Source organism: Mustelus asterias, chromosome 20, assembly GCF_964213995.1.
Source record: "Mustelus asterias chromosome 20, sMusAst1.hap1.1, whole genome shotgun sequence".
NCBI lineage: Eukaryota > Metazoa > Chordata > Chondrichthyes > Carcharhiniformes > Triakidae > Mustelus > Mustelus asterias.
The window spans coordinates 42,399,267-42,421,204 of NC_135820.1; the positions used below are offsets into that span (position 1 = coordinate 42,399,267).

Sequence of the window (21,938 nt, forward strand, 5' to 3'; positions counted from 1 at the left end):
GGGGGGGGGGGGGGGGGGGAGGGGGGAGGGGGGGAGGGAGATGGTTAGACACAATATCTATGATCCAAACAGAAAGAAAATCATCTTGCATTCCCCTTTTAATCACTGTCTGGTTACTGCTGATGAAAGGTGTGCCCACCTGACTAAACTGGGATACTCGTGGTTAATTTACCTGGTGACACTCACTCTTTGGGCCCATGACTAAAGAAGGTTACACTGCACTGTCATTGGACTGAGGTGGCTGTCGAAACCTTAAATAACTTATTAGTTTCTTATTGTTGCATTCTGGTACGGATTATTTTCAGTTAAGACATTGCTCCCTTGAACATTTATTCTGAAGTATTTATGGTGCACCTTACAATTTCATTTATCGCCTTAGTTGCAGCATTTCACTACCAGTAAGGTTCGATGTTGCGTTACTTCTCATTCTCAATTTCTTCACGTTTCGCTTTTTGTAAGGGTCGGCGCTGTAGATTTTAAGCTCAAGTGCAGCATTGGGATCCAGACTGGTGGGCTCTTTGTGTGCTGTTATAAGACTAAGATGGCACCTGCACTGCGCACACGTTTGGGATAAATCGTATTGGATGCCGCATCAGTGAGGGTGCTAATTTTTGGAGTTCATTGTTTCAGTCCACTCTTAGCCTTGCACAGCTGACCCTTCATTCATGCAACAGGAAGAATGCCACACCAGCATTATTTCAAAGGATCATCGACTGCTTCCAGGTTAGTTAGTCAATGATTTCTTCTGGCCATCGTTTCAATTCTACAAGCATTTGCTGCTTTCTATAGTGGTATAAATGTGCAACAGACTACAACAAGGAGCGGAGTGACAGGCACTCAAGAGTTTTGGCTGACTCAAGGCTTCTACACAAAGCAGTCCCTTACAGACATGGATGTAGTAGGAGTCATTCATCTTAGAAAAACACACGTTGGAAAGAAGAAACGGAGGCCACACAGAACACGACAAGCTGCTGGAAGATGGAGGAAGGGGAGAAGAGCTCTATCTGCTCAAGGTGTACAGGGAGCAATTTGCCTGTGTCTGCCCCAGCAAGGAACACTCTGACAGACATCTGCATTGCAGTAAGATGTCCTCACTGAAATCTGTCACTGGCTGCAGGCAGATCTGCAATCTTACGGAGGGAAAGGATCACATTGCCAATGTCCGGGAAAGTGACTGGTGATGAACATTCGTGAACATGGTTCCTTGCTGCAGGTGAAGCAAGCTTATCTAAGATTGCCGGATGCTATTTACTTTGCATCACTTTGTAGGTGCAACATGTCAACCAAAAGAAATTTCATTTTCCTCAATATGTCATCACAGGTGGGGAATCATTCCGGACAATGCCCAGTATCTCAGCAGCAATCCTGCTGTCTTCATTCTGCAGCTTTCCACTGTGGGAGTAGCAGTGGAGCCACTGTGGTTAACCACATGGTGACCACTGCGTGATGAGGACTAAATGCTCTGATATGACTAATGGTTGTGTTGTGTAGAAAAAGCACACACATATTAAAATAAGGGGTCACTCACTTAAAACAGAGGGGAGGTGTATTTTTTTCACTCAGACGGTCGTTAACCTTTGAAACTCTCTTCCTGAAAAGGCAGTGAAAACAGAGGGTGGAATTTTTCTGTTGCACCTACCGTGGGAGTTGTAGCGGGTGGGACAGAAAATTTGGCAGACCATTTAAAGGAGCGTTGACCTCGGGTGGGAATTTCTGGTCTTGGGGCGCATGCAGCCAGAACATCCTGCCCAAAATCTTTTAAAGACAGCATGGATTGATTCTTGGTAAGCTAGGAGGTAATAGATTATCGCGGATAAGCGGAATGCAGATTTGAGGTTACTATCAGATGAACCATGATCTTATTAAATGGCAGAGCAGGCTTGAGGGGCCAAATCGTAGAATCCCTTCAGTACAGAATGAGGCCATTTGGCCCATTGAGTCTGCACTGACCACAATCCCACCCAGGACCTATTCCGCATAACCCCACATATTTACCCTGCTAAGCCCCCTGACACTAAGGGGCAATTCAGCATGGCCAATCCAGTTAACCCGCACATCTTTGGAGTGTGGGAGGAAACCAGAGCACCCGGGGGAAAACCAAGCAGACACGGGGAGAATGTGCAAACTCCACACAGACAGTCACTCGAGGCCAGAATTGAACCCGGGTCTCTGGCGCTGTGAGACAGCAGTGCTAACCACTGTGCCACCCGTGCTGGCCTACTCTTCCTTTTTCATGTGGTCAAATGTTCCTCAAACCCTAAGTTAGTCTTTTATTTCCATCTGGACTATTTTCCATTCATAACTGTTCTTTACCTTTTAAATCACTTTAATTATCCTGACTTGGAAATATATCCTCGTTCCATCACAATGGCTGGGTCAAAATTCTGGAGCTCCCTCCCTAATAGCACTGTGAGTGCACCTGCATCTCAGGGACTGCAGCAGTTCAAGATGGCAGCTCACCACCATTTTCTCAAGAACAATCAGGTTTGGGAATACATACTGGCCTAGCCAGCGACGCCCACTTCCCATGAATTAATTTTTTAAAAATGAGCCAAATTGCTTTTAATTATACTTCTTATAAGAATCTCCAGCACATTCCCAAAATCAAAGCTTGTCTTTGAGATAACCTTTTTCTCAAGTGTGTTGTTATGTCAGCTGTTTTACCATTGTCTCTGAGCTATGATAAAATGTTCCTGCCAGCACTCGCACTGTTTCCTCCCAAAGTTTCTTTCGTATCATTGGATGGATATCACCAGATATACAATAAACACTTTCTTCACTTGTAATTTCAAACTGATAGTTTCTTTCCTCACTAAAGTTCTGATTATTAAATCTAACTAGTTCCTTTTGATTTGTTTGAAAGGCCCGGAGCATACTTTTAACCAATTTATATTTGTCAACTTAGCCCCATTCTTCTTCTCCTTTTGAAGGCTTTGATGAGATGTGATTGCTGTTTTTACCGAGTTCATGCGCTCAATGTTCATGTGCTTAATTTTGCAGTGTTTCAGGACTAGGTTTGAACTCTCCCGGATCAAGTGATCCTGAGACCAGTTAGAGCAATGCTTAGACAAGCGAACAGGTGTGCCCAGAAAAATAGCAGATACTGCATTCCAAAATTGTTCGTTGTACGGTTCATTCTTGAGATTTTTTGACATAATATAAATTTAATATTTAAAATCAAACCGACTACTTTCCTGTTACGAATGGATCAGGCACTGGCATTGGGGTGCGAATAATTTTGTACTTTCTTGCTGGTTATCTTCACAAAAGCCGAAGAAAGAAATTTGAGATGTTTTCTGTCATTCTGTGGTCCATGTAATCATAGAATCCCCACAGTACAGAAGGAGGCCATTCAGCCCATCGAGTCTATACTGATCACAATCCCACCCAAGTCCTATCACTGTAACCCCACTTATTCACCCTGCTAATCCCTCTGACACTAAGGGGCAATTTACTATGGCCAATCAACCTAATCTGTGCATCTTTGTACCCTAGATGCTTTGGGCTATCGAATAGTTTCATATTGATGAAAGGATGAAAACAGGCACTAAACTCACTAGCTGTGCTAATGAGACGTACTTGTCTGGATTTAACACACAGTTTTGGGTCTAATTGCTGAATATCATGCTTGGAACTTGCCCAGACATTTTAAAACAAATATTTGAGCATGTAGCACTCAATTGCTGACCAGAAGCAATTTTCATGGAACAATATATGTAGGCTTCACATACCTTCTTATACAGGTGTAGGGTGTACCGGCTGAAATGCATTGGCATTTTTCAGGATGGCTCAGATATCAAGGGAGAGGGTGAACAGGTTCTCAGACTGGCGGTTTTGAGAAGAAGGAGGGATGGCCTATATTCGCAGGGAGAAAAGATCTACTTTACTAGTGTACTCTTGCACTATCTGCTCTGCTCTGTTCTGCCCAACCTCCCACGTCATCCTCCCATTCCACCTGCAGGTGAAGGGAAAACCCTAGATCATAAGAAATAGGAACAGGAGTAGGCCATTCAGCCATTTGAGCCTGATCCGCCATTTAATAAGATGATGGCTGATCTTACACTCACTAAGTCCACTTTCCTATCTTATCTCCGTAACCCTTAATTCCCCATCCTGATTAAAAATCTATCGATCTCAGCCTTGAAAATATTCAAGAACACGGCTTCCAATTCCAAAGATTCACTTGAGAAATATTTCCTCAAATTGGTCTTAAATGAGCACCCCCTTATTTTGCGACTATGCCCTATGGTCCTGCACTCTCTCAAGAGTGGAAACATCCTCCCAACATTTACCCTGTCTAACCCCTGAAGAATCTTATTTGTTTCAATCATGGCCAGGCTTCTTCCACCTCATCCATAGCTGGGATTCTCCAGTTCCCCCCGCTGTGAATGGAGATTTGGCTGAGCGCCAAATTCTCTGTTCTTGCTGACAGCAGTGGTGGGACGTACATGATCAGAGAATCCCAGCCCATATCACCTCTCATTCTTCTGAACTCCAAGGAGTACAGACCCAACCTGATTAATCTTTCCTTATATGGCAGTCCCTCCCGGGATCATCCTAGTAAATCTCCTCTTTACTGCCTCCAATGATAACCCCAGCAAAGCATAAAATCTGGCATTAATAAACCTGATGATGACCATGAAACCATTGTTGGTCGTTGTAAAAACTCATGAGGTTTACTAACATCCATTAGGGAAGGAAATCTGCCATCCTTACCTGGTCTGCCCAACATGTGACTCCAGAAGCACAACATTGTGGTTGACTCTTAAAGTAATGCCCTCTGAATCACACTCAATTTGAAGGCAATTGGGAATGGCCCAGCCAGCAACACCCACATTTCCTGAATGAATTAGAAAAAAAGATGGACCAAGCGCATTCTTGCTAATACCTATAATGTGTTCAATAAGGTGAAGCAGCACAACATTTAGCCTTTTAGCTGTAACCTTTCCAGATTAGATATTGATGACATGTTGATAAAGCACTGACAAATTGTCCTTTAAAGGTTTTTGATGTGTTTCAATTTTTCTCTCAAATCTTCAACAGCTAGTGGTTGTACTTTTACACTGCACTTGTTGATTCCCAGTCAGCTGTTAGGAGAGAGTGTTAATTCAAACACTGTTGTCACCAAAGTGTTGTGTAGCCCTCTTAATGAGTGCTAGAAGCAATTTAATTGGCAATTAGCCCCTTGATGATCATCCGAGGGGGAGCATTCCTAGTCAGCCCCTTTACCAAAAGGATTTCTTGTGGGAAATGTTGGCTAAAGCAGCATTTCAGCCTTATCGTGGTCAGCTTTTTAGCAAGCAGACAAGCCAACAATAATCACCACCTTTATGTGGTATAATTAGAGCCCAGATATTTTAATTTTCCAATCTTATTATCCCTAGAAATTTCCTTTCTGTTGTTCTTTTTATGTTCTTGTTCCTTAGATTTCTTTAAGACATCCTTATCTCTTTCTCAAAGTTAAACAATGACACAGCGCTGATTTACCTTCTGATGAAAATTTGTTAATTTAGTTCTTTGAGTTTAAAATCATGCATTTTGTCTTCAAGGCTTCAAATCCAAATGCACCATTTCCATTGGCAACCTAACATTTTATTTAACACTATAGTCTCTCTTTTTCAGTTTCACTTATGTATTTTGCTCTGATAAGATCTCTAACCATTCCTGATTGATTGTTTAGTATCCTATCCATAATATTATCTGATCGAATGCTGTAAACCTATTGAATAATTGGAATATACATTGATATGATGGACTAATGAATTAGTAGTTGTATACCCAAATTTTTAAACAATGCTGAGGGATGTGTATTCATTACCATAATGGAAATTTACCAACTTGGTAATCCACCTAAATTGAAAGGATTCCATTTTGCTCGGGAGAGATGGGGACAGGATCACATTGTGCCCACCAATCCAGCAGATTAGGTGGACTAATTAGAAGGCATATTTGTTTTGGAAGATATTAGGTGCCCTACCCCTCGCCCCTCCTTACCAACATTTGAAACTCAGTCAATCATTCATAATGATGTAATAACAGCTCTTGAAAGATGTCAATAAAGAATTCTATTGAAACTGTGGAACAGATGATTAGTTTATTCTAACCTAAAGCAGATGGCCTGTCAATCAAAGTAATCCAGTAGGTGGTCTTTTTTGAACTCTCTAATAGCTTGAGCCTAATTTTTCTAAGTTTAAAGAGCGCAGGGGATTTTAAAAACTTTTCTGACACTTAAACATAACATATATGACTGTCAAGAATGCTTATCACTATTCCATAAATTCATGCCTCCCACAATGCAAGTTTAAGTAATTGGAACAACCAAAATGAGTCTGTTTGAATTCAGTACTAAGTTGAAATGTCCCTGCTGAGTTTGGGTTTCCGACCTGTACAAATCACACCTCGACCCTTTCCTCTACTGGCAAAAATTGAATCTGTTGGAAGTGGGAGCGGGACCTCTGTCTCCGGGTCCTGCCTGCCATTCTTAAAGGTCTGTCGAGTCTTCCCGACTCTGCAAAAATCTGACACTGAGTTAAGAGATGCTGCAATCTGTGTAGATAAGTTGCAGAAAAGGATATAGATTAAGTGAATGGAAAAATGGTGGCGAATGAAGGTCAATAATAGAGCGGGGGGTGTATGAAACCTTGCATTTTTGATCTGAGGATAAATAAATTGGATTAATTTTTAAATAATAGTGACTCGGAGCTGTGGAGGAGCAAAAGTATTTAGATGCCCATATAAAGAAATCACTAAATAAACTAATGTACAGGTACAAAGCTTAATCAAAAAATTTAACGTGATGTTGGTCATTATCTCATAAAAGGTTGGAATACAAGAGTGAAGAAATTATGGCCATGTTGTAGGGAACCTTGGTAAGAAACTATCTGGACTCTAGCATTCTGTTTCAGGCACTGCACCCCAGAATTATACCAGAAATATATGGTTGGAAATAATCTAGTTAAATTGGAAAGATTCCAGCATTATACCAGAAATATATGGATGAGAACAATCTAATTGAGATCTTTAAAATGAAAAAGAAATTTAATAGGGTCGATATCAAGAAAGCTATTCCTTCTGATGAGGGAATCCAGAATAATAGAATATGATTTTAAGATTAGTGCTGGGCCTTACAGGAGTGCTTTCAAGGGACCCTTTTCAGATGAAGTGTAGCAGAAATCCAGCAAAATCCTCCCAAAAAATTGTGAATGCTGGGTCAATTGAAATTTCCAAGGCAGAGAATGATGGTTTTCAAGGGACGTGGAGCTGAGATGTGCGAATGGAGTTCACATTCAGAACAATCATTATTTCATTGATGGGTGGAACAGAATTGAGAGGCTTAATAGTCTCTTCTATTTCTATGATTAAGACATGACACTATCAACATGGACACAACCTAGCCTTTGTAATCACTGTTGCTTTTTTGTTGTATTGAATCCTATGCATTGTCGCCCTACTACTTAAATTCAGAGATAGTTTTTCTTGTTAATCTCACAATTGATCTATCTAAATGTTAGCGTGCAGTGTACTTAATAATGAAATTAATCCAGACAAACATATCTAATTGTGTCTGTTAAATCAGTGCAGTCAAGTCCATGCATATTAAATCGATCAAGGCCAGTTTACACATCTAATTATTGCCCCTGCAGTTTGTTTTACATAGGTTCCAGTATGTGCATTACTGTCATAGGTAGGATCCAAGGAAACAGCTTATCTTTTATTGGCCTAGGTGGGCTAGCTGGGAAGATGTTCTCCTTTCGATATTCCAGTCTTGTCTTAACGGATAAATGATTGTCAGGATAGTCAGTAATGAAGGTTATTGTGGAAATAAACTACATTTTTATTTGAGGGCCTACCAAACTAGGTTGCACCAGTGAAACTGAGTTTTTTTTACAGAAACTACATGGGACTTCTTCCAAAGGCTGGAACACTTTAATAAGGTATGTAGAGAAGATTTGATTCCTGACAGTTTTGAATTGCAGCCCACTCAGGCAAAGCAAGTGGGATATACTTTTTAAAAAATGTATTGTAGACTAATTTTGACCATCGAATTGAGACCAGATTACATTCGGAGTGTGTGAATTTATTTTTTTTTAAAAAAAGAATGCAAAAATAGCCTGTATGAGTGAAAGCAGGGAAACTGCAGCTATAACTCGGGGAGTCCCTGTCTATAGCACCCAGACAGAAATAAACTGGAGCTCTGACAAAACAACAAAAATTTAATTTTCAAGTCTGCAAAATACAGTGCACTCTTTTATAACTGCACAGATCAAATTTGTTATGATAGCAAAGTAAGCTCTATGGCAACCGTTGTAATATTCTGGTGCTGACTGCCCGGGAAGGATGGGGAAAGCCGTTGTTTGTTATTTCTGGCTGAGCTTGCTGGCTTGACTCGCTCTTATTCTGTAGGGGGACCTTTGAGAGCATTCTTTTCCACATGAGAAGCTCTGCCAATCTGGCATGATTGACGCCCCCCCCCCCCCCCCCCCCCGAACCTCCTATTTTCAGCTGTTTGCCTCCAAAATGTCTGATCTACAGAAGGTTTACAGTGGCAAAAGTTATTGGAAAAAATTAAACACGCAAGGGCACTTTGCAGAAATTTGTTGCATTGCTTAACAAGACTTCCCCCCCTCTATAAACAGCTCTTGTAAACTGCTGTGCACAGCTATCTGCTGTACTTCTTATTCACTTATTGGAGTGCCAAACTTTAAACCTTTTGATCATTTTCTTCAACTCTGGACCAACTATAGAAAAAATAATGAGGGTTTGGTTTGCAGGTAGCCCTCAGAATTTGACATTCAGCAATTTTTGTGTTTTATTCTTTAATGAAAATCATATTGGGATTTCTGTTTAGTGAGTGCTGATACTTGTAATGTACTTGCCAGTTTAAGAAAGGGTTCTGTTGCGATTACTGGGGGAAAAAAATACAAATAGCAACCACAGGCATAAAAAATCTCCATTTAGTTCAGTCTATTGTTAGTATTGTACTCTATGATTGATAAGTTAATGTTGTTGTACTGGAGTTGCCATGTGATAGAATGTTTTCCCTGATACCACCCACATTCCACAGGCCTCACATAGTTGCTCCTTATTTCACCATGAGTCATTAGCGGCTACTGTGTCCAAAAGGTAATAAGTTTATCTAGCTTTTTGTTTATTCAGTGAAAACTCTGAATGAAATAACGTTGGTCAGTTCTGGAAGTGTGTCTACGGAAGTCTTGCAAAGATGACAACATTTGACAAATTTTTTTGTATGATGGGTAACTCTCACGGCCTGGACAGCTGCAAAAACAAACTGAATTACCGATTGTATTATAGGTGCTGTAAGAGGAGGGACATGACCTTTGCTGTATTGCAAATATTTTCCAATTTGCAATTTAAAAAAAAAATGTTTAAAAAGAATTGCCATTTCCTTGATGGGTTGTCAAAGTGGTTTGTGGAAAATGGAAAATATGCACCACAGCAGCAGAGATGTCCAGAGAACAGGACTAAAGATATGCTTTAAAAACAAAAAAATGTCTACTTTTATTGTTTTTCTTGTTATTTTACATCTGTCAACTAAGGTAACTGGGTCAATTCTTTTTTCGAATTATTAGACATACCAAGACAAAAACTGAGAGGGTAATTTTTGTGTTGACCAAGATGTCATGGCAAAGATTGATATATTCCTTGGGTTACTGTCTGTGTGGAGCAAGTACGTTCTCCCCGTGTCTGCATGGATTTCCTCCCGGTGCTCCAGTTTCCTCCCACACTTCAGAGTTGTGTGGGTTCAGTTGATTGACCATGCTAAATTGCCCGTTAGTGTCAGGAGGATTAGCAGGGTAAGTGCGAGGGGTTAAGGGGATAGGGCCTGTCGATGCAGGCTCAATGGGCTGAAAGGCCTCCTTCTACACTGCAGGGACTCTAGTATTCTCTGTCGTACATGGCCAGACTGCACACATGAATAGTGAGAGGTCAGTGAGTAGGCAGTCTCACTGCATGGGTTTCACACCACATGGAGGATGATTCCATTGTGACATCAAAATGTTTTGGGGTCCAATGACCATAATGATGTTCTTATGAATGTGGTGGGTTTATTTTAATCTGTGAATGGTCCCGACATGGAACTCCACATCGCCAGGACAACATATGATGATTACAGATCTGGACGTGACACCCACAATTTTCCGTTAAAATGAATAGATAGAAAAACAGGGGATGCACATGGCAAATTCCAAATATGCAGTCTGTACATCCAATTATTTGTGCTGGAAGAGCTGCAAAGGAAGATTTATCTGTGTAATGTCAACGTGAGTTTGTTTAAATGTTTAGAGAGTGCACATACTGTTGCCCATGTGCTGAGTACATTTAATTGACGGGTGTGGAGGTTCTGCACATCTGTGTAAGCACTTAATGCCGAACTCTCTGCTGGATCAGACAGTCCAAACCGCAGGCAGGTGGCGGATCTGAGGTTGGTAGCTACACAGCGATTGTACTTTGAACAATATGATTTCTGGGATCTTTCGGACTGCTCGCTATGACAGGTACATAAATATTTAGTTATTTTAGCAAACATGTGACCAACTTTTCTGTTGGAAATCTTTTAGAGTTGCGGAATTCTCAAGTGGTTTATAAAAAAACAACGGCAGGGAACCATTTCTTCTCTGAGCTGCAAACTACTGTGGCAGAAGAGGCAATGGCGACATGAGGATAAATGTTTTGGCTTAGTGATGGTCAGGATCTGGACTGCACTGCCTGAGAGTGTGGTAGGGGCAGATCCAGCTGTGGTTTTCAAAAGAGAATGGGACAATTATCTGAAGAGAAAAGATTTTCAGGGTTGCGGGAAAAGGCAGGTGAGTAGGCCTAAGGGTGCCGTTCTCACGGACAGGCTAGAAGGGGGAAGTAGGTCAAAATTTTCAATTGCCAGTAAAAAATCAGGAAAACTGGCACCAGTAATGCTGGGGTTCCATTTTGAGGTATAAAAGACCAGTTTAGGCAAGTTTTATTGGTGCTCTTCATGTCCAAGTCTTACCAGGTTTTTCCTTTTTGAGAAACAGGGCCGACTGAATGGTCTCCTTCTGTTCCTCAACCATTCTGTGATTCTACTTTTGCCAAATCGGTAAATCTGCCTTCATACACATCACACAATCTCCCTCATTGCTGCTTCATGTAACTCGTGTTGGCTTAGATGTTTTCATTCAGGGTTTCAGAAATTTTCACATGTATTACAGTCTTCTGAGAGCTGGATGTAGCAATTAGTATATACAACCGTGGGAAACAGAGATGTGTGAGCCTTGCCTCAGTCACACTCTCGTCTCTGAGTCACAAGTTTGTGGGACCAAAATCTCACTCCAGGGTCTTAAACTCATATTCAATGCTGACTCCTGAGTGCCATACTAAGGGAGTGCTGCATTGTCAGAGGGGCTGCCTTTCTGATGAGATGTTAAACAGAGTCTGACCTGATTCCACTGATCATTAATAACTGAAAATATAGGGACAAAGTAGCTTTGGTGCCACATGTCAGCCAACATCCATACAAAGGAAATGACTCTTGTCAAAAGATTGACAAAAACAAATGTAGGCCCCTTACAGTCAAAAACGGGAGAATTCACAATAGGGAATAAAGAAATGGCTGAGGAATTAAATTTGTACTTTGCTTCAGTCTTCAAAAAGGAAGACATGAATAATGTACCAGAAGTGCTGAGAGAAACATGTTTTAGTGAGGAACTGAAGGAAATCTGCATTAGTAGAGAAATGGTTTTGAGAAAGATGATGGGATTGAAGATGGATAAATCCCCAGGTCCTGATAATCTTCATCCCAGAGTACTTAACAAAGTGCCCTGGGGACCCATTGGTGGTTATTTTCCAAAATTCTTTGGACTCTGGAATAGTTCCTACAGATTGGAGGGTAGCTAATGTAACCCCGCTATTCAAAAAGGGAGGTATAGAAAACAGGGAACTATAGACTAGTGAGCCTAACGTCAGAACGGGGGAAAATGCTAGAGTCTATTATCAAGAATTTCATAACTCAGCATTTGGAAAACAGTGGTATAATCAGACAAAGTCAGCATGGATTTATAAAAGAGGCAGCACGATGGCACAATAGTTAGCATTGCTGCCTCACAGTGCCAGGGACCAGGGTTCAATTCCGGTCTCGGGTCACTGTCTGTGTGGAGTTTGCGCGTTCTCCCCATGTCTGCGTGGGCTTCCTCCAGGTGGTCCGGTTTCCTCCCACACTCCAAAGATGTGCGGGTTAGGTTGATTGGTCATGTTAAATTGCCCCTTAGCGTCAGGGGGATTAGCAGAGTAAATATGTGGGGTGACGGTGATAGGATTGTGGTCAGTGTAGAGATGGGCTGAATAGCCTCCTTCTGCATTGCAGGGTTTCTGTGATGATGCTTGATGAATCCATTGGATTTTTTTGAGGATGTAACTAGTAGAGTTGACCGAGGAGAACCAGAGGCTTTCGACAAGGTCTCACATAACAGACTACTATGTAAAGTTAAAGCACATGGGATTGCAAGTAATGTGTTGAGATGGATAGAAAACTGGTTAGCAAATAGGAAGCAAAACGTTGGCATAAATGGGTCTTTTTCTGATTGGCACTCAGTGACTAGTGGCGTTCTGCAGGGATCTGTGCTGGGACTCCAACTATCAACATCCTTGGGGTTACTATTGACCAGAAACTAAACTGGACTCACCACATAAACACAGTGGTGACAAGAGCAGGTCAGAGGTTAGGAATCCTGTGGCGAGTAACTCACCTCCTGACTCCCCAAAGCCTACCCACCATCTACAAGGCACAAGTCAGGAGTGTGATGGAAACTCCCCACTTGCCTGGATGGGTGCAGCTCCAACAACACTCAAGAAGCTTGATACCATCCAGGACAGAGCAGCCCGCTTGATTGGCACCACACCTACAAACATCCATACCCCCCACCACCGACGCTCAGTAGCAGCAGTGTGTACTATCTACAAGATGCACTGCAGCAATTCACCAAAGATCCTTAGACAGCACCTTCCAAAACCACGATCACTTCCATCTAGAAGGACAAGGGCAGCAGATACATGGGAACACCACCACCTGCAAGTTCCCCTCCAAGCCACTCACCATCCCGACTTGGAAATATATCGCCGTTCCTTCGCAGTCGCTGTGTCAAAATCCTGGAATTTCCTCCCTAATGGCATTGTGGGTCAACCCACAGCACGTGGACTGCAGCAATTCAAGAAGGCAGCTCACCACCACCTTCTCAAGGGCAACTCGGATGGGCAATAAATGCTGGCCAGCGACACCCATGTCCCATGAATGAATAAAAAAAAGTAATAAGAATAGAGATTATTATTTGAATGGGTGTAAATTGAAAGAGGTGGATACTCAACGAGACCTTGGAATCCTCGTGCATCAGTTGCTGAAAGTAAGCGCGCGGGTACAGCAGGCAGTAAAGAAGGCAAATGGTATGTTGGCCTTCATAGTAAGAGGATTTGAGTATAGAGATAGGGAAGTTTTACTGCAATTGTATAGGGCGTTGGTGAGGCTACATCTAGAGTATTGTGTGCAATTTTGGTGTCCTTATCTGAGGAAGGATGTCCTTGCTATAGAGAGAGTACAAAGGTTTACCAAGCTGATTCCTGGAATGACAGGTCTGTCATATGAGGAGAGACTAAATTGGTTAGGATTATATTCACTGGAGTTTAGAAGATTGAGAGGGGATCTCATAAAAACTTATAACATTCTAATAGGGTGAGACAGGGTAGATTCAGGAAGAATGTTCCCAATAGGGGAGGAGTCCAGAACAAGGGATCATAGTTTGAGGATAAGGGGTAAACCTTTTAGAACTAAGGTGGGGAGAAATTCTTTCAACCCAGAGGATGGTGAATGTGTGGAATTTACTGCCACAAAAAGTAGTTGAGGCCAAAACGTTGTCTGATTTCAAGAAGAAATTAGATATAGCTCTTGGGGCTAAAGGGATCAAGGAATATTGCGGGAAGGGGGAATCAGGATATTGAATTCGCTGAGCAGCCATGTTCAAGATGAATGGCGGAACAGGCTCAAAGGGCTGAATGGCCTACTCCTGCTTCTAGTTTCTACGTTTCTATGACTCTTTCCAGCAAGGCCAATGATAGCGAGGCAGGTATTCAGTAAAAGTTGTGAATGCACTGTCAGCTCTTTACCCGTGTACTGGAAAATTCTCAAACCACAGCAACTGACGCACAGTAACAAATGTCGCAGAGTATCTGAAAACATGCAAACACCACCTACGAGTTCAACATTGCTGTATGGTCTCGTAGTCAAATAGTAACATAGAAAACCTCAATTTTAGAGTGGGGAATACCAAATCGACAATATACAGGCCCTTATCTTTATGGGGTGGTAAGAAGGGAGCTGAGGTGGGGCAGTTGTGGGTATATTACACTGGCTGGGAACCCTTGAAATGCAGCAACATAATGGGCCTGAGGAACTTACTGACAGGATCCTCTCTGAACTTCTTTTCCTCTATTGCTCCTCCAGCCAGATTGAGGGGCCACCTGTTCGTAGAGTGAGTAGGCCTGTGCTAGGAGGTTGCAGCCACGGAGGAAGGGGCATCATGGGGTGGTAGGGGAAAACATCGTGGAGAGGTAAATCATGGTAAGGGCTTGAGGCTGTGGGCGGCCTGGAGGTCCGGCTGGTGTGGGGGTGTGGTGCATCAGATCATGTTGGGTTTATCGATCATACAGAGTGAGGCTGTTAGTTTGAAGAACTGGGGTCTGCGGATGCAAGGGGTGGGGGTAATCTCTCTAGCTCCTCTCATCTCAGTTCAGTAGTTAGGTTTGACGAACCCTGGGACATCTAAAAGGCTGTTAACATATGAGGCACACAATATATTGTAACCACCAACTTGCCGTTCAAGAGCAGGTTGCTCCCTACAACTCCTATACCTGCCCTGTTTAAACCACAAGTAGGCACTTTTGCCGTGGGGTGGATTTCACATTTTTGGTGCTGTATTGTCTAAACCCCTTCCTTAAAATTTCACTCATAAATGCTATTAAAATGTGAAAACATTGTCAATGTTTGGAATGTTATTTCATTGGGTTGAAAAGAATCTACTGTGCCAAGGATGGAAATTAACATTGTTGTGTAACAATTTGCAATGCAAAATTCCATTCAGTGTAATGTCAATAGACCATGGATTTTCAACACGTGGGATTCTATCACGAGTATCCATTTGCAACACAAAAGCAGGTTGTGCAGTTTGTCGAATATTATGTGGACTTGTGATCAACAGTGTTTTTTATGGGTGAAAGGACAAATGTGATAAAACAAATTACAGCCAAGGACCTAGTGATACAAGCACCACCGCTATCTGAATCGGCGACTCATGTGAGTTGCAGCAATGCGCTGGGTTGCAACAAATGCAGAATAGAAATTTAGCCTCCCAGGATACTCGTGCCAACTGGGGCTAATAAACATGAGATTCATCTCAACCTGATACAGGAGTCTGAAGAAATTGTCATATTGATTTACATTATTTATCAAACCAAATAATTAATACTTACCTAATAAGATGGGCCAGTATTCAGTGGAATTTCTGAATCAGAGGGGTTATGATTATAATTTGTCGAGGATCACATCATTCCAACATGAAACAATATCAGTTTTAACAAGCTGTAAATGCAAATAGAGTATAAGCATAGCTCCACATTATCCCCCTTATGCAACCTGATGTTGTATTTATTCTGGCTGTCCCAGTAAGTTCTGTGCTCCAATTGAAATACTTCCTGTATCTCAGGTCTCTCCACTTAACTGCAAGGCATCATCTGGCCAATGTTTTTTTAAAACCCTAATGTCCTTTCTATAGCTGGCACTCCAAATGTGGCCTTAACCAATGGTTTATACAAACCTACTGCTTTACATTTGTACTCTGTGGGAGGAATTCTCCCCCAAAATTTTCAAGTGTCGTAACTGTGAGAAAACAGGAATGATCAGCTCTAGTCTCTAAACTGCGCTCCACACCGCAATCCTCTCACACGCAGTCACTTTTTTGGAGAGTTGGGAGTTCTGCGCCGGTATGACGGGGCTCATCTAAACATAATAAGGAGTCTAACAACACCAGGTTAAAGTCCAACAGATTTATTTGGTAGCAAACGCCACTAGCTTTCGGAGTGCTGCTCCTTCGTCAGGTGAGTGGGAGATCTGCTCATAAACAGCAAACAGGGCATATAAAGACACAAATTCAATTTACAGAATCATGAATAATGATTGGAATGCGAGTCTTTACAGCTAATCAAGTCTTAAAGGTACAGACAATGTGAGTGGAGAGAGCATTAGCACAGGTTAAAGAGATGTGTATTGTCTCCAGACAGGACAGCCAGTGAGACTTTGCAAGTCCAGGCAAGTTGTGGGGGTTACAGATAGTGTGACATGAACGCATGATCCCAGCATCTTCACATCATCTAAACATGCCAGTGAGCCCGGCTGCAGAGAGCTCGGGTGTCGTTTCACAAGGGCGCTCCAATCTCACACCCCCATGGACATCAGGGCCTCCCCGTTAGCAGAGGCATGTTCCCCTAATCCCTCCCTGGCACAGGTCACAGGATCAAGGGCATCGGGGACCTCCCAATGGGTCCCTCTGCCCGACCCCTGACATGCTCCCAATCATGACCATGTTCATGATCCACCCCTGCATGACCACTCCCACCCAGTCAGACCCCGCACAGCATCCCTCTCCCCCCCCCCCATCATGGCCCCACCCCCTTGTCACTGCTCAACTGGCACACTGGCAATGCCCAACTGACACACTGGCAGTGCCCAACTGGCACTGCCAGGCTGTCTGGTGGCCACGGCACATTTGTCCGGTAGCCACTGCCAGTGTGCCAGGTGGGCACTGCCCGGCCATGCCACCTACCACCCGGCGAATTCATTGTGGCGACCTAGCGCATGACCATCACGCCAGGTCTCCACTAATGGAGATCAGTAGTGATTCTCGCCATTCTTACTCCGCATCTGAAAGCCAGAGAATTCCGTGTGCTGGCATTCGAACAGGCTATGCATATTTAAATGCCATTTTAAATATGCTAATCACCCTCGTGCCCTTACTGAGTGCAATCTGGTTCAAGACACTAGAACGGGGCCAGGTGAATTGCAACCTGTTTGGCGCCAGGTGAGAAACCGATTTTTAGGTCCTCACACCATCCTCTGGGATCGGTGTGATCTACTCTAGGCTCAGTGAGGCCGGAGAATCGCCCCTTGCGCCTCTATTTAGCAAATTCAAATGCTATGTGACCTTTTTATGGCTATATCGACCTACACTTACTTTGCAAGAAAGTATTTGAACCTTAAGTTATTACTGTACATTTATACCCTTCAACGTCTTTTCATCAAATGTATACTTATTTTCCCCTCCCAAAATGTATTAGTGTAATATTTGTCAATTACTTTTCGCATTAGGATGCACAGAAGCATAAGATTTCTCCACATGCCTACCGTGCATTATTGATTTCAGGGGGTTTTTATGCGTAATATCTATTACTGTTCATACTGAAAATTTTCAGTAAGGGTACTTTTCTGTCAACCTCAATATGTATCAGTTTCATACCTTGCTCAGGAAACCATTGCAATGGCTTAAGCGTTGCAAACTGCCTGCTTTTCCACTCACTGGCACAATATCGAGAGGAGGTCAATCTTCTACACAGAACTTAATCACCTTTCTGCTTTAAAAAAATCACAACCTGATAATGATTTGAAAATGTTACCTCTGTCCCTGCATTTCTAAAGATTACTGAAAGCTGGTGTATGACTAGACTGATCTCAGACTTAGAGGGAAGCTTTGCAAGGTAGGAACATAGGAGCAGGAGTAGGCAAATTCAGCCCTTCGAGCCTGCTCTGAAATGGGTCACAACTTATTCCGGATTCATCTTTATTTAAAACTTCAATATTTTGAGCCGAGTTAATTGTGTAAAAATATAAAGTAAATGTGTTAAATTAATGTTCGCATAGTGTGGTGTCGGAGAATGAATGGAACAGTGAAGCAAGTCTAATAATGATACGGTGGTGTGTGAATTGTGATTGTGAAGTGAGTGTATTATGTATTTTGGTTGCAAAAAGCAACATACATAATTCTCACCTATACCACAGATCTTGTGCCCCACTATCATCAGTAAGAAGATATAAGAATGAAAATATTATAACATTTAACATGCAAATCTTAGTAGGTCACACATACCCGTCTGAAATTAGTAAATGAAAAGTACCTATTTACTGCTTGAAATCTATACGTGGGTTTTTGTTCAAATAATAGGTTCCTTATTCAACTTTAAAATGGCAGAAATTCTGGCAGGAAATCGTGCAGCAATTGTCTCACATGCCCACAATAATATTTAAGAAGGAAAAAAGGTCAGTTTTCAATTAGCCATACCAGACACACAAGTTAACTGGAACCACCAATAGAAGGAGGTCCATCCTGAGCCAATAGAAGGAGGTTCATCCGGAGAAGAATAGGAAGCTTTGCACTTTCAGACAACTATTGAGGGTGGAAGAATGATGTGTCAAGCTTCCTGCATGTTCATGAAGTGAAAGGACTTTGTGAAAGGTGTTCTTCTTTTGGGTGGGTCAATTGGAAACCACATGCACGTAATGAAATGACTGCAGAACATTTGGAAGTTTAACTGTTTAGCAGAACTGCAAATACTTGATGATCCTTGAAAACAGATCTAAAGATTTTCTTTCCTGACAAGAACACCAGCTACCTGAGACAATGTCATAGGTAACTCATGCTAAGTGCACCACCCACATTATGTCCAAACTGTTTGCTTATGATTCCACTGCTCAAAAATTCCCATTGCCCTTTTATCCGAACACAGTGAATTGAAACCTTTTTCTCCTTTACAAATCCCTATATGGTCTTATCCTCCCATGTGCTTACAACTTCCTTTAGTCCTATGTGCCAACACACTTCTTGCATTATTGTGAGTCCTGACCTCCTGTCCTTTTTTATTCATTCATTCATACGACATGGGCATCGCTGGGTTGGCCAGCATTTATTGCCCATCCTTAGTTGCCCTTGGAGGGCAGTTGAGAGTCAACCACATTGCTGTGGTTCTGGAGTCACGTGTAGCCCAGACCAGGAGAGGGTGGCAGATTTCCTCCCCTAAAGGAAATTAGTGAACGAGATGGGTTTTTCCGACAATTGACAATGGTTTCAGTATATTCATAAGTCCTGTTTTTTTTAATATTGAATTCAAATTCCACCATCTGCCATGGTGGAATTTGAACCTGGATTCCCAGAGCATTAGCTGAGTTTCTGGATCAATAGTCTAGTAATAATACCATTAGGTCATCGCTTCCTCTGTGGCCAGGTAGCTACAGGTAGCTTGGCTTCCACAATGCGGAACTTGATCCCAACTTTTGCCTCTGAATCATTCCTCTTTGCTATCTCTCACTCTGTACTTTTCCTGATTCCTTCTGAGCTATACTATTTTGGAATTATAATACAAATGCAAGTTTGTTTTTAATTAATTTATGGGATGTGGGAGTCACAGACAAAACCGACATTATTGCCCATCCTTAATTATCCTTGAGAATGTGGCAGTGAGCCTTCCTGAACTGATGCTGTTTTGTGGCATAAGTCCATTCAGCGTGTTGCTAAGGAAGGAATTCCAGGATTCTGACCCAACAATGACGATGGAAGGGTGATCTAATTCCAAGTCGGGATGTTGTGTTACTTGGAAAGGTACTTGCAAGTGATGTTGCCCCCATGTGCTTGCCATTGTTATTCTTCTAGGTGGGCTTGGAAGGTGTTGTCGAATAAGCCATTTGGTGAAAGTTGTTGTAGTGCATCTTGTAGATGGTACAATCTGTAGCCACTGTGCACTGATGGTGAGGAAGTGAATGTTTCTGGTGGTGGACGGGCTGCCAATCCAGCAGGCTGCTTTGTGCTGGGTAGAGTCAAGCTTCTCGATTGCTGTCGGAGCTGCCAGACAAATGAAGAGTATTCTATCACATTCCTGAGTTCTGCCTTGTCGGTGGTGGACAGGTTTTGGGGAGTTAGGAGATGAGTCACGCGTTGCAAAATTCCTAGCAGAATTAAAATGAATAAATAAGCAAATGCTGCTTTGATATTTGAATAATGTGGCAAAGGATGACTGCACGCTGAGTGTGAGCTGATTTCAAAAGGTTCACCATTGCTCCTTAACCAAGTCAGTTCCTATGACCACTTGAATGTTTGTTTTGTCCAAGTAATTCATTGCTGACATAATGCCTTCTCTCAGAAGATTTCTGCACATATTACAACTTGTTCTGATCAGCGTAAGGTAAGAAATGAATCGAGTCAATGCTGTCTGTTTTTTATTCTGTGATGCTTCGAATGGCTTGAGGTTCTTTGATTTGTGTTTGCTTTAATGTTGTCACTTGGGGTCAAGTTCATGTCAATAAGACATTCTATTAGCTTTCCACAGCTGAGAAACTTTTCCATAAAACAAACAGTTCATGAATTGACAAACAACAGAAAATCACAGTTCAAATTTGCATCAATTTTATGAATTGAAAGAAGGACTCGGGGAGATTTTAATCAAGAAGCAGCCAGCTTGCCATCCAATTCCTTTGGCAGAAGACCCAGTCCACTTTGAGGGCAGAACTCCAATAACATGTTGTCGGCAAGCTGCATAACCCAAGTAGACAGTCGGTCAAGGGGAGGCAGAAACAGATCGCAGAGGGAGGGAGCCTGGCAGCAGCGGTCCACATTATTCTTGAGAATCCATAGTGCAGCAGGAGGCCATTCGGCCCATCGAGCCCGCACCAACAATAATCCCACACTGGCCTATCCCCGTAACCCCACGTATTTACCCTGCTAGTCCCCCTGACATCAAGGGGCAATTTAGCATGACCAATCAAACTAACCTGCACATCTTTCGGACTGTGGGAGGAAACCGGAGCACCCGGAGGAAACGCACACAGACACGGGGAGAAAGTGCAAGCTCCACACATTCTCCCAAGGCCGGAATTGAACCCGGGTCCCTGATGCTGTGAGGTAGCAGTGCTAACCACTGTGCCACCGTGCTGCCCATGATGAAGCCCCGAGAAGCCTGTGTCAGCATAGCTGCCATTCCTGGCTGCACAGAAAGAATATTAGACTTACATTTTTGGGGCCCTTTCCTCTGGAAAGACAAATATTACTGAGCACAAACTCCTCCATGTGGGCCTTTAAAACTGCACCCAGTACCAACGTACGCCAGAGGGGCTCAATCTGCCAGGGTTAATGAGGCTGATGCTTGATTCATAGAATCATACAGTGCAGAAGAGACCCTTCGGCCCATTGAGTCTGTACCAACACATTAGAAACACCAGAACTCCCACCTAATCCCATCTGCCAGCACTTGGCCCATAGCCCTGAATGTTATGATCTGCCAAGTGCTCATCCAGGTACCTTTTAATGGATGTGAAGCAACCCACCTCTACAATCTTCCCAGGCAGTTCATTCCAGACCGTCACCACACTCTGGGTAAAAATGTTTTCCCTCACATCCCGCCTAAACCTCCTGTCTCTCATCTTGAACCTATGTCCCCTCATGACTGACCCTTCAACTAAAGGGAATAGCTGCTCCTTATCCATTCTGTCCATGTTCCTCATAATCTTGTACACCTCGATCAGATCGCCCACTCAGTCTTCTCTGCTCCAACGAAAACAACCCAAGCCTATCCAATCTCTTTTTACAATTTGAATGTTCCATCCCAGGCAGCATCCTGGTAAATCTTCTCTGTACCCACTCCAGTGTAATCACATCCTTCTTATAATGTGGCGATCAGAACTGCACACAGTACTCTAGCTGTGGCCTTACCAAAGTTCTATACAACTCCAAAATGACTTCCTTGCTTTTGTAATCTATGCCTCGATTGATAAAGGCAAGTGTCTCATATGCCTTTTTCACCACCCTACTAACATGCCCTTCTGCCTTCCAAGATCTGTGGGCAAACACGCCAAGGTCCCTTTGTTC

General features: G+C 42.6%; 1 protein-coding gene across 2 annotated transcripts in view; it reads left to right on the plus strand.

Annotated features, from left to right (window-relative positions):
- The window catches only part of LOC144508484 (nuclear factor of activated T-cells, cytoplasmic 2-like), a 133,181-nt gene that overhangs the window by 86,394 nt on the left and 24,849 nt on the right, over positions 1-21,938 (plus strand). The window contains exon 10 of one of the 2 annotated variants that reach the window (XM_078236448.1): positions 7,891-7,934. The exons of the other annotated variant lie outside the window; for it this stretch is intronic. Within the exon in view, the coding sequence (XP_078092574.1) occupies positions 7,891-7,934 (44 nt within the window). The remainder of the gene's footprint in view (positions 1-7,890; positions 7,935-21,938) is intronic. 2 annotated transcript variants of the gene reach the window in all.